The sequence below is a fragment of the Sus scrofa genome, chromosome 1, assembly GCF_000003025.6.
Source record: "Sus scrofa isolate TJ Tabasco breed Duroc chromosome 1, Sscrofa11.1, whole genome shotgun sequence".
NCBI classification, from domain to species: domain Eukaryota; kingdom Metazoa; phylum Chordata; class Mammalia; order Artiodactyla; family Suidae; genus Sus; species Sus scrofa.
This window is the reverse complement of record NC_010443.5, coordinates 169521402-169534364: the sequence shown is the minus strand read 5'-3', so window position 1 is coordinate 169534364 and position 12963 is coordinate 169521402. Positions and strand designations below refer to the sequence as shown.

The window sequence follows — 12963 nt, the reverse complement described above, 5'->3', positions numbered from 1 at the left end:
ATTTGTCTAAGTGCTATGGCTAGGACTTCCAAAACTATGTTGAAGAGCAGTGGTGAGAGTGGGCATCCCTGTCTTGTTCCAGATTTGAGTGAGAAGGCTTTCAGTTTTTCCCCATTGAGGATTATATTTGCTGTGGGTTTATCATAAATGACTTTGATTATATTCACGAATGTTCCCTCTATACCCACTTTGGCTAGGGTTTTGATCATGAATGGATGTTGGGCTTCGTCTTTTTTTTTTTCAATTTTAAAAATATTATTGAAGTATGATGATTTACAATGTTGTGTTAATTTCTGCTTTCAACAAAGTCATTCAGATATACATATATTATATATATATATCTCCATTCTTTTTCAGAGTCATTTGCCATTTATGTTATCACAGAATTTGAATAGAGTTCTTACTGTGCTACTCAGCAGGTCCCAGTTGACCATCCGTTCCATGTAGAATATGGCATATGTGCCAATCCCAAACTCCCAATCTATCCTTCTCCCCTCCACCTTCGCCTTTAGTAACCACTAATTTTGTTTTCAAAATCTGTGAGTCTGTTTGTTTTGTAAATAAGTTCATTTGTATCATTTTTTAGATTCCACATATAAGTGATATCATATAATATTTGTCCTTTTCCCTCTGACTTACTTCACTTAATATCATAATCTCTAGGTCCATCCATGTTGTTGCAGATGACATTATTTCATTCTTTTTAATGTCTGAGTAATATCCCATTATATATATGTACCACATTTTTATCCATTCATCTGTCCATGAACATTTAGGTTTCTTCTATGTCTTGGCTATTCTAAATAGTGTTGCTGTGAACATGGGATCACATACATCTTTTTGAATTATAGTTTTCTTCATATATATGCCCAGGAGTGGGATTGCTGGATCGTATAGTAGTTCTATGTTTTATTTTTTGAGGAACCTCCATACTGTTGTCCAGTTGTTCTTCAAATTGTAGTTGTACCAATTTACATTCCAACCAACAGTGTAGGAGGGTTCCCTTTCTCTACACCTTCTCCAGCATTTATTGTTTGTAGACATTCTGACTGGTGTGAAGTGGTACCTCACTGTGATTTTGATTTACATTTTTCTAGCAATTAGCCCTGTTGAGCATCTTTTCATGTGCTTTTTGGAGAAATGTTTGTTTAGATTTTCTGCCCATTTTTTGATTGGGTTATTTGTTTTGGCTGTGCCCTTGGCATACAGAGTTTCCTGAGCCAGGAATCAAACCTGTGCCACAGCGGTGACCCAAACTACAGCAGTGACAATGCTGCTCAAACCACTTAGCCACCAGGGAACTCCTGTTTTTTTGATATTGAGCTGAATGAGGTGTTTGTATATTTTGAAGATTAATCCCTTTTTGCTTCTTTTGAAAATATTTTCTCCCATTCTGTGGGTTGTCTTTTTGTTTTTTTTATGGTTTCTTTTCTGGGCAAAAACTTTTTTTTTTCTTTTTCTGTCTTCTTTGGCCTCTCCATGGGATATGGAATTCCAGAGCCAGGGGTCAGATCTGAGCCATAGTTTCGACCTAAGCCACAGGCCACAGTTGCAGTAACGCTGGATCCCTAACCCACTGTGCCGAACCGGGCATGGAACCTGAGTCCCAGCTCTCCCAAGATGCCACTGATCCCATTGTGCCTTTTTCCTTTTCCTTTTTTTTTTTCTTTTTTCTTTTTTTTTTTTTTGCTTTTTAGGGCCACACCTGCAGTGTATGGAAGTCCCTAGGCTAGGGGTCAAATCGGAGCTGTAGCTACCAAGCTATGCCACAGCCACAGCAACTTGGGATCCAAGCTGTGTCTGTGACCTTCACCACAGCTCACAGCAATGCTGGATCCTTAACCCACTGAGCTACGCCAGGGATTGAACCCAAATCTTCATGGATATTAGTTGGGTTCTTAACTCTCTGAGCCATGATGGGAACTCTTGCAATATCATTTTGGATCCACCTCCTAGAGTAATGAGAACAAAAAGGAAAATAGGAGTTCACATTGTGGCTCAGCAGTAACAAACCTGACTAGTATCCATGAGGATGCCGGTTCAATCTCTGGCCTTGCTTAGTGGTTAAGGATCTGGCATTGCTGTGAGCCGTGGTGCAGGCCAATAGCTGAAGCTGCAATTTGACCCCTAGCCTGGGAACTTCCACATGCCCCAGGTGCAGCACCCCCACCCCCCAAAAAAAGTAATTGTTGCAGTTCATGTTAGAATATTCTGCCTATATTTTCGTCTAAGAGTTTTATAGTATCAGTTCTTAATATTTAGGTCTTTAGTCCATTTTGAGTTTATTTATGTGTATGGTGTTAGAATGTGTTCTAATTTCATTCTTTTTTTGTGTGGCTGTCCAGTTTTCCCAACACATTTATTGAAGAGACTGTTTTTTCTCCATTGTATGTTTTTTTTTTTTATATATTTGTAGTTTTATTTTTATTTATTTATTTTTAATTTATTTTATTTTCCCACTGTACAGCAAGGGGGTCAGGTTATCCTTACATGTATACATTGCAATTACAGTATGTTTTTGTCTCCTTTGTTGTAGATTAGTTGACCATAGGTGCATGGGTATATTTCTGGGCTTTCTATCCTTTTCCATGAGCTGTATTTCTGTGTTTGTGCCAGTACCACACTGTTTTGATGACTGTAGCTTTGTGGTATAGTCTGAAGTGAGGGAGCCTGATTCCTCCAACTCCATTTTTTTTTCTCAGGACTGCTTTGGCTATTTTGGGTCTTTTGTTTTTACATAAAAGTTAAAAAATATTTTGTTCCAGTTCTGTGAAAAATGCCATTGTTATTTGATAGGGATTGCATTGAATCTGTAGATTGCCTTGGGTAGTATAATTATTCTGACAATATAAATTCTTCCAACTGAGGAACACAGTATATCTTTCCATATGTTTGTGTCATCTTCAATTTCTTTCTTGGTATTTAATTCAGAGAAACTCTTAAACTCACATGTGGGAATATTCACTGTAGTTTATTTTCTAATAGAGTAAAATTGTAAGTAGTACAAATGCCTACAATAGGAGAATGGGTTGCACATAGTGGTAATTTATATAGTGAGATGCTGTATAGTAATTAAAATGAATAAACTTGATCTAAATTATCAACATAGATCTCAGAAATGTGTGTGATATAATAACATGAACTGAAATGAGACATATGTGTATGTGTGTGAAAATGTGAACTGAAATGGTACATGAGAATTCATGATAGTGTTGGCTTCTCCAGAGAGAGTGAGAACAAAGGAAACATTAACTTTATCATAAAGTTTAACATCTGTAAGTGAAAAGTAAATATTTTAAACATGAATAAGCATCCATTATACTGTTTCTGGAATTCAGGAACTGTTGTCACTTTTTATTCCTTGTTGTGGGATTATGATTGATCATCTTAAAATATTTTTTTGTGCTATTCTGTATCTTTCATATTCTGCACAATGGAATGTTTCTCTATTATGATCAGAAAGAAAACTTTAAAAGACCCTTCTGTCTTATTTACCCTTTGTGTACTATTTATGGTGATGTGGGGTGAGTGGGATGCTTAATTCCACTTTGAGCAATATTTAAATTGCCCATTGAATTGTCTTTTTGTTTTTCTCTATTGCATATTTGCTAATCTCATTAACTTTTTTCTCTGTTTGACTTTTAAATAAATAATTCAACTGTTATCACAAATCTTACATATTGAATTTACTTTTCTGCTGTATAGGTTAAAGAAGAGATGCTATTTGAAGCACTAGTCACAAGGAAGACTGTGACAGTGGGAGAAAAGCTTATTTTACCATATAAACTGGCAGAGGTATGAAAGATTTTCTTTGAAATCAAAGAGCCCTGAACATGTTTAGAAGTTTAGGTTTATATTCTTTTTCTTAACAAAATGAAAGTAACAGCAGTATTGATTGAAATATTTTCTCGGCTCTTAAAATTTGATCATGAATTTTCTATCAACTTAGAAACTTAAAGTTGAATGTGATTTTAAGCAATAAGTTTACATTTTTCTTCAAAGATCTTAATCTGTTCACCATTTTTAGGTTTTGTGTTCTTAATATGGGATAAATAGATGGTAGGTAGAATTATAAATGAGCTGTATTTGACCCAAATGATTATTTCTCTTTGAGACAGTTTTATCTTTCATTGTCAGCCACTATTTTGAAGTTGTTTTTTTTTTTTTTTTTTTTTTTCTTTTCTTCCTGGTCTCTAAAAGATGAGGTGCCCTAAGACAGTCTTTGTCTTTTCATCTCTGTACTCTTTATTTTGATTGTCTCACCCAGTCCCATGGCTTTAATTAGTATTAGTATAGTAAGGATTCCAGGTGAGTTTTATTGCTATTGTGGATAATATTAACCATTTCACCACTCTGTATAGAAGTATAGGAGTAGGAAAATTATTGAAAAGCCTACTATTGTATAGTGAAATTTTATGAAAGTGATGAGAAATCCAACTGACAATTATTATAAAGATAGGACAGGGGAGTTCCCGTCGTGGCGCAGTGGTTAACGAATCTGACTAGGAACCATGAGGTTGCGGGTTCGGTCCCTGCCCTTGCTCAGTGGGTTAACGATCCGGCGTTGCCGTGAGCTGTGGTGTAGGCTGCAGACGCGGCTCGGATCCCGCGTTGCTGTGGCTCTGGTGTAGGCCGGTGGCTACAGCTCTGATTCGACCCCTAGCCTGGGAACCTCCATATGCCGCGGGAGCGGCCCAAGAAATAGCAACAACAACAACAACAACAACAACAAAAGACAAAATACAAAAAAAAAAATGAAAATTAAAAAAAAAAAATAAAAAATAAAAAAAAAAAAGATAGGACAGGAATATGAGATTGGAAGATACAGAGGTGGAGAAACAGTAATTTCACTGTAGAAATACTTTCTAGGCAAACATCAATCCATTTGTCATTTTTTGGGGTCCCTTCTAATTGTACCTTCCCGTCTACATTTCTTCATCATGTCAGGTATCTTATGTCATATTTCATAGTCTCCAACTTTGTGAGCTCCTTTCTAGACAATAGAAGAGCCAAACTGTCTAATAAGAGTTTTGCTTTTCTATTATGTAATGGTTCAATGCTTTTATATTTTCTTCCTCAACTTTTTTCATTATTAAATATTTCTTTATTTTTACCTACATTTTAACTTTAAATTCAAATTTCAGAGATGATTTTTATAGCCCTTGCTTCATTATTGTTTATATTTATTCGTTATTAAATATTGGAAAACCTTTTTTGTGCCTAGAATTGTGCTAGGCATAATGGGTGAAATGAAGGACAATCCTTAAGGATTTTAGTATTTTATCTGAAGAGCATTGGAAAGCTCTTAAAGTGTTTTAAGCAAAAAAGTTGGCTTAGTTTTTTTTTTTTTTTTTAAGGATCACCCGTCCAGCAATGTGAAGATTCTATTAGAGGAGAGTGTGTTAGTTTTCTGTAACTGTGCAAGAAATTTAGTGACTTAATACAACACAGATTTATTATCTAACATTTTCCATGGATCATCAGTCTGGGCACAGGTTAGCTGGGTCCTCTGCACAGGGACATACCAGGTTGAAGTCGAGATATTCATGAAGCCTGTGATCTTCCAACATCTTCTTCCAAGTTAAAGGTTGTTGACAGGATTCAGTTCCTTGCAGTTGTAAGACTGAGATCCATAATTTCTTGTTGGCTGTCAGGGACCATTCTCTGCAACTAGAGTCTCCTTGCCATTTCTTGCCATGTGATCCTGTGCACATGACGTTTTGCTTCTTCAAGGCCAGAAGGAGAATCTCTGCTGGATGGGCTTAGTCCCTAATAAGAACTTTCTTTGATTAAGTCACCTCTACCCAGGACAGTATCTCTTTCATTAGCTAAAAAATTCAGCTGATTTGGGGCCACAATTTTACCTTTAAAATCCCTTTTACCATTGTCATATAACATGAGACAGTGTGGGGAGTGAAATCCATCATATTTACAGTCCTGCTCACACTCATTAGGAGATGATAATGTGTACACCTGGTGATGAGAATCTTGGAGACCATCTTTGGGTTGTAACACAGAAGATATGAGTGAATGTGGAAGGATGAATTTGGAGGCTGTAGTAGTTAGTGCAGTGCTGACTGCTTTGTCTAGAATGGTGACATGCTGATAGGGAGAGATGGATATGTTTAAAAAAAATTTATATGGTGAAATCATTAAGATTTGGGAAAAGTTTGCTTAATGGGAAGCAGGGAAGAAGAAAGAGATGTCAAGGATTAATCCTCATTTTTCTGGTACACACAGCTGTAGGAAGATTGGTACCATTCAGTGAGACAGGAAACACTGAATGAGATCTTGTTTGAGTGGGACAATAATTTATTGGTATTTGAGATTAATAGCTGTAATAGGCAGGACTGCATTTCAATAAAAAAGAGGCAAAAAGTATAATATTGGGAGTTATAGGATGAATAGGCATTAAATTCATATATTTGGTGTATTTGGATTCTCTGAATTTTTAAATTTAATATGAAGGTTTGTCTTTTCACTCAAAAAACTCATATTTCTTGTGATAACTAATGTGTTTTTTATTCTATGTGTGCTTTTATGTCTTATGCTTGTTTGTTTAGTTTTAAAATATTTTGCTTTCGTTGAATTTAATCAGATTGTCTTTATTCTTCCCCCCACTCCAGGGAAAAATAGAATGGTTATTCTCTTCATTTATTCTTTTGATTTTCTTGATATTTTTAAGATACTTTGTTGATAACTTGCCTAAGAATAGAATTTTAGGGCTACATTCTTTTTTCTCTCAGAACTTTTAAATATTTTCCAATTATTTTCAAGTGTCTGGTGTTGAAGTTAGAAAATTTGATACCTGTCTTTTCTTTCCTATGTAGGTGTTTAGGTAGTTATTTTTTGTTCTAGAAATGGAAGGCTTTTTTTTTTTTTCCCCAAGAAATTCATTCATCATCTAACTGTCTTATATCCATTTTACAAATGTATAAGCTGTAGCATAAGAGTTTAAGTAACATGACCAAAGTGAAATAGCTAGAATAAGTAGAGAAACTGGGACTGGGAGATAGTTTAGCTATTAATCATTACTCTCTACTTCCTCTAAACTTAAGACCCTAGATATAAATACGTACTTGACATATAAGCTTCAGAATAAGTCTGTAGAGAATAAATATGTAAATCATTAGGATTTGTATTCTTTTAAGTGCTAGGATTCATTTGTCTAAGGTATATGTCCCCCTCATCCCTCTTTTTGGTTGTAGTACCTTCTAAATGTTGGATTTTTCAAGTAATAGACTTTATTTTTTACAACAATTTCAGACTTACAGAAAAGTTGAGCAGATAGTACAGACAGCTTTGATAAACTAGTGAAAGCTTGAAGTGAGGATAAAAATAAGTCACATACGTCATGAAAGAATTGTTACTGCTTGGGGATGGAGAGATTATAGAGGTTACTGTGGATGACAAGCCGAAGACAACCAGGAATGTAATTGTGGTGGTATTAAGATTATGTTTTAAGAGTCTGGCTAGGATTCCACAGATAACTGATGCCTTTTTACTAACAGATTTATTTCTATTCCTGGAATATTCTTCCCCACTTTAGCTGGCAAAATTGATTTGTTTATAAACTTCCTATTACCTTCCCTACTAAGTGAAATGTATTTTCAGTAAAACTCTTTTGAACTAAGTGACCTACATTTTGTTTCCTTTATTTTTCATGGCAGTTTTATCCTAGATTCCCTGAGTTGGATTAAATTAATGAGTATGTATAGAAAACTTCAATTATAGGCTGTTTAAGTTGAGAGAAAAATTAATTTCTAATTCAGGATAATAAACTTTCTTTCTTGAATGAGAGAAAAACACTTTGTTATAGGATCTTAGACTGTTGCCATTTTTGCTTGGAATCGTAACTTTTTTTTTTTTTTTTCCCTCCAGGCTGTGACAGTGAGGAACTCCATGGCTAAGTCTTTATATAGTGCCCTGTTTGACTGGATAGTTTTTCGAATTAATCATGCACTTATGAATAGTAAAGATTTGGAGCAAAACAACAAGGTAGACATACATTGGATTATTATTATATATTTTTCCTGAAAAAAAAACTTTTAATAAAATGGTTAATGTGAAAATTTAAAAAGAAAGAATTATATAGAGTAATAAGTAAGTACGACCTTTTATCAATATTCCTGCTATTTCTTTCCTTATTTCTGTTTCTGTGACCCTATCCAGGGAAACTGTTCTCTGTCTTTCCAGGGCTTTTTCCTTCTTTCTTTTTTTTTTTAATCAATAAACTTTATTTTTTAGAGCAGTTTTAGTTTTACGCAAAAGTTGAGTGGAAAATATGGAGATTTCCCACATTCCTCTTTCCCTCCCTCAACATACAGTTTCCCCTTTTATTAACATCTCACATTAGTGTGGCACATTAGTTATAATTAGTGAGCCAGTATTGATACATTACTGTTAACTAAACTTCATAGTTTTCATTAGGGTTCAGTCTTTGAGTTGCATAGTCTATAAGTTTTGGCAAGTGTATAATGATGTGTATCCACTATTATATTGTCATACAGAATAGTTTCAGTGACCTAAACATTACTTGTGCTCTCAGCGCTTTTTTTCTTAGATACTTATATTCCTACAGATGCATGTGTACAGAGTTGCTTTTAAACTTAAAAATGGGGTCATGCTATCTGTATTGTTTCTAGTTTGTATTTTTTTTTTCTTTATAAGGCTGCACCCATGGCATATGGAGTTTCCCAGGCTAGGGGTTGAATCAGAGCTACAGCTGATGGCCTATGCCACAACCGCAGCAATGCGGGATCTGAGCTGTGCCTGTGACATACACCTCAGCTAACAGCAATGCTGAATCCTTAACCCACTTAGTGAGGCCAGGGGTCAAACCTGCAACCTCATGTTGCTAGTTGGATTCATTTCTGCTGCACTACATGGGAAACTCCTCTAGTTTGTATTTTTTTTTAACCAACTTATGTCTCAGAATATATCTGGACCTCATAACTTTGTGATATCTTATTGTATGCATGTATACCATAAATTCCCACCATTAATGATATATTACTTTGTTTTAGTGTTATAATGATGATATAACAAATTATTCTTTGTGCACATTTCTCTAGGATAAAATCCTCAAAACAAATTATTGGATTTAAGGAGATATATTTTTTTTCCTTTTTTTTTTTTTAAATTTTGGTCGCTACTGCTAAATTGTTTTTCAAAAAGACGCAAAGACTGCACTTGACTAGTAATGTATGAAAGTGCCTGTTTCTCTACACTTTTACACACATTGGATATTATCAGTATTTTTGTCTTTTAGTCCAATAAGGACTATTTTATTACCACTCTTTTCAATGATAGATGAAGGTTCAGTATCTTCCCCTGTTTTTCTTATTTCATTTATTTTATTATTTATTTATGTATTTTTGCTATTTTTAACTTGTTCATTTTGTTCTTTTGTTATTTCTTTTTACGAGTCATTCTGGATATTGTAGAGACTCAAAGTTTTTGCTAATGCATTGCAAATATTTTCTCTTGACTTTTAAGATTTTTTTACATTATGTTTTTGAGCCCATATATTTTAAAATTTTGTGCAGTTAATTCTGTCGTTCTTTTCCTTTTTTTGTTCTGGGTTTTATTTGTTTATTTTATTCTTAAACAGGAAGGGCTCTTCCAGCCCAAGATTATAAGATATTTATTCTCATACTGTTAGAATTTAATTTTTATGTTCATGATTATGTTTATATTTTTCTTCCAGTTGGGATTTGTTTTTTAATAATTTTAGATATTTACCTTTAATATTTTCATATCCATTTTTATTTCTGAACAACTTTTATGAAATAGTCTACCTTTTTAGACTGACTAGCAATGTCGTCTTTATTACTTAATCTTACTGTCCTAAGTGTAAAATTGCCCTTACTGACCTTTTTTAGACTTTGAGTAAGCCACAGGTAGAAAATCAATATTATTTATTATTTTTTTAAACGATTTTTATTTTTTCCATCATAGCTGGTTTACATTGTTCTCTCAGTTTTTTACTGTGCAGCAAGGTGACTCAGTCACACATACGTATATACGTTCTTTTCCTCACATTATCATGCTCCATCATAAGTGACTAGATATAGTTCCCAGTGCTATGCAGCAGGAGCTTATCGCTTATCTATTCTAAAGGCAATAGTTTGCATCTATTAACCCCAAATTCCCAGTCCATCCCACTCCCTCCCCCTACACCTTGGCAACCACAAGTCTCTTCTCCAAGTCCATGATTTTCTTTTCTGAGGAGATGTTCATTTGTGCTGGATATTAGATTCCAGTTATAAGTGATATCATATGGTATTTGTCTTTCTCTTTCTGACTTACTTCACTCAGTATGAGAGTCTCTAGTTCCATCCATGTTGCTGCAAATGGCATTATTTTGTTCTTTTTTATGGCTGAGTGGTATCCCATTGTGTATATATGCCACATCTTCTTAATCCTGTCATCTGTCGATAGACATTTAGGTTGTTTCCATGTCTTGGATATTGTGAATAGTGCTGCAGTGAACATGCAGGTGCATGTGTCTTTTTCAAGGAAAGTTTTGTCCGGATAGATGCCCAAGAGTGGGATTGCTGGGTCATATGGTAGTTCTATATTTAGTTTTCTAAGGTACCGCCATACTGTTTTCCATAGTGGTTGTACCAAAGTTGATTTTTTGTAACCTAATTTACCAAGTTGACTTATTTTTTTTTTTTTTTTTTTTTTTTTTTTGTCTTTTTGCCGCTCCAGCGGCATATGGAGGTTGCCAGGCTAGGGGTCGAATCGGAGGTGTAGCCCCCGGCCTACGCCAGAGCCACAGCAACGCAAGATCCAAGCCGTGTCTGCAACCTACACCACAGCTCACGGCAACGCCGGATCATTAACCCACTGAGCAAGGGCAGGGATCAAACCCGCAACCTCATGGTTCCTAGTCAGATTCGTTAACCACTGCGCCACGACGGGAACTCCCAAGTTGACTTATTTTTTAGTATCATTATTTTTCATAAGGGCTTACAATTATTCAGCAGAATTAATACTCTTAATGGAGACTCTTAATACTCTGTATTAATTTTGCTAAAAATCTCTTACTGTTTATCACTTATTACATCAGTTTGCCGAATATCTCTCTTAGTACTAGTGGAGAAAATTATTTTCATTTAATAAAAAATTGTCATACAACTGTATTTTAAGGATGAAATGGAGTGATGAGAAAAATGTTGGTTTGGGGTAGTAGAAATGAATCTTTGTCATCCATCATAAGAACTCAGAAGATAATTTCTGGAAGTAAAATATCAAGAAATAGAAGAAGAAACATTTTTTACATTTTTATTCTATATCAAACAGCTAAGAAGATTTGAGTGTTGTTGACTTAGCAGAAATTGAGGATCAAGAAGGGATTGGTTTTTTTTTTTTTTTTTTTTTTTTTTTTTTTTGCTATAATTGTTTCAGAACTATGTGTCGTAAGTCTCACATGGTTTTTTTTTCTGATAAAAAATTTTACAGTTTTAAGTTCAATAAACCATGTATTCACTCTCATTTCTAGCTTGCATGAGACTGATTAAACATACTTCTTAGCTCGGTTCTTACAGCAGAATTTTATTGGAATATAGAAGTCAAACTAGGAAAAATGAGTGGTCCTCTTGGTATAACCAGGCATAGCTGGGAGTAACCTTGCTTTAATTAAGTAACCTTTTGACTTCTCAATAACCTGTTTTTTCACTTCCCTTGTTTCTTGGATTTTAGGGACTTAATGAGGTTGAGCATCCATTAACCCTGCTTTGTATGTTTCTGTAAAGTAATCAGTGAATTACCTGTGTTAAAATTTTGGATGTTTTTTAATAATAAATATAACAAGAGGAGTTCCCGTCATGGCGCAGTGGAAATGAATCCAACTAGGAACCATGAGGTTGCAGTTTCGATCCCTGGCCTTGCTCAGTGAGTTAAGGATCTGGTGTTGCTGTGGTGTAGGTCACAGACCCAGCTCAGATCTGATGTTGCTGTGGCTGTGGCATAGGCTGGTAGCTGTAGCTCTGATTGGACCCCTAGCCGGGGAACCTCCATATGCCCTAGAAAGGAAGGAAAAAAAAAAAAAAAGGTAACAAGAAAAAGATGAAGATAAAGATTACTAAAATGCTTTTTACTTGTGGCATATGTTAGTTGAACACTGCCCCCCCCCGAATTTTCCACTCTGCTGATATTGAAGAACTTCAAACATTTTGTTACTTATATTGCTAATGTTATTCATGAAATAAATTTGAACATCATTTTTTAATCATATTTGTTTCCTGTTTCACAGACTTTGTCCATTGGTGTTCTTGATATTTTTGGGTTTGAAGATTATGAAAATAACAGCTTTGAACAGTTCTGTATTAATTTTGCTAATGAACGTTTACAGCACTACTTTAATCAGCATATCTTTAAATTGGAGCAAGTGAGTACCTGAATGTGTGTATGTTTGCTCCCTTCCCACTTCCTCACCACACCCCCACCTTCAGATATATACATATGTTTTTGAGTCATAGTAACGATGAATATTATAAGTGTTGAATTTCAATACAAACATTATTGTCTTTATATCAGCAAATGACAAAAGAGAGCATAGATTTTGGGCCTTATCATAACAGAGTTTTCTTTTTTGTTTAATAGGCCTGAAGTAGATTCAATAATATGTGCTTGTTTGACTGGACTTTTGAAAAAGAGAATGCATGGGTTTCTTGGCTTTAAGTACCTCTATGTTAATTAATGGATTGTAAGGACTGATTAATATTAGCAGAAACAATATTAGTCCTAGCAAGTTTGATGAATCCTTAAAGCTTTTAACACATAACCTTTTAGCTAGTCCCTTAGAGCTGGTAAAAGGTAGTATTATTTATTATAATATCCCCTGACATATATGTAGTGCTTACTATTAGGTGGATGCTATTTTTATTCTGGTGTTACAGATGATGATTAAAGTCTATACTCAAACCTTAATACTCTAGCTCTATAATTCTTACT

General features: G+C 34.7%; 1 protein-coding gene across 21 annotated transcripts in view; it reads left to right on the top strand.

The window, feature by feature from the left end:
* Nucleotides 1-12963, top strand: part of MYO9A (myosin IXA) — a 226744-nt gene that overhangs the window by 62407 nt on the left and 151374 nt on the right. For all 21 annotated transcript variants that reach the window (XM_021100912.1, XM_021100896.1, XM_021100965.1 and 18 more), the window contains 3 exons: nt 3706-3795; nt 7882-7998; nt 12263-12397. In XM_021100912.1, coding sequence (XP_020956571.1) covers nt 3706-3795; nt 7882-7998; nt 12263-12397 — 342 coding nt within the window. The remainder of the gene's footprint in view (nt 1-3705; nt 3796-7881; nt 7999-12262; nt 12398-12963) is intronic.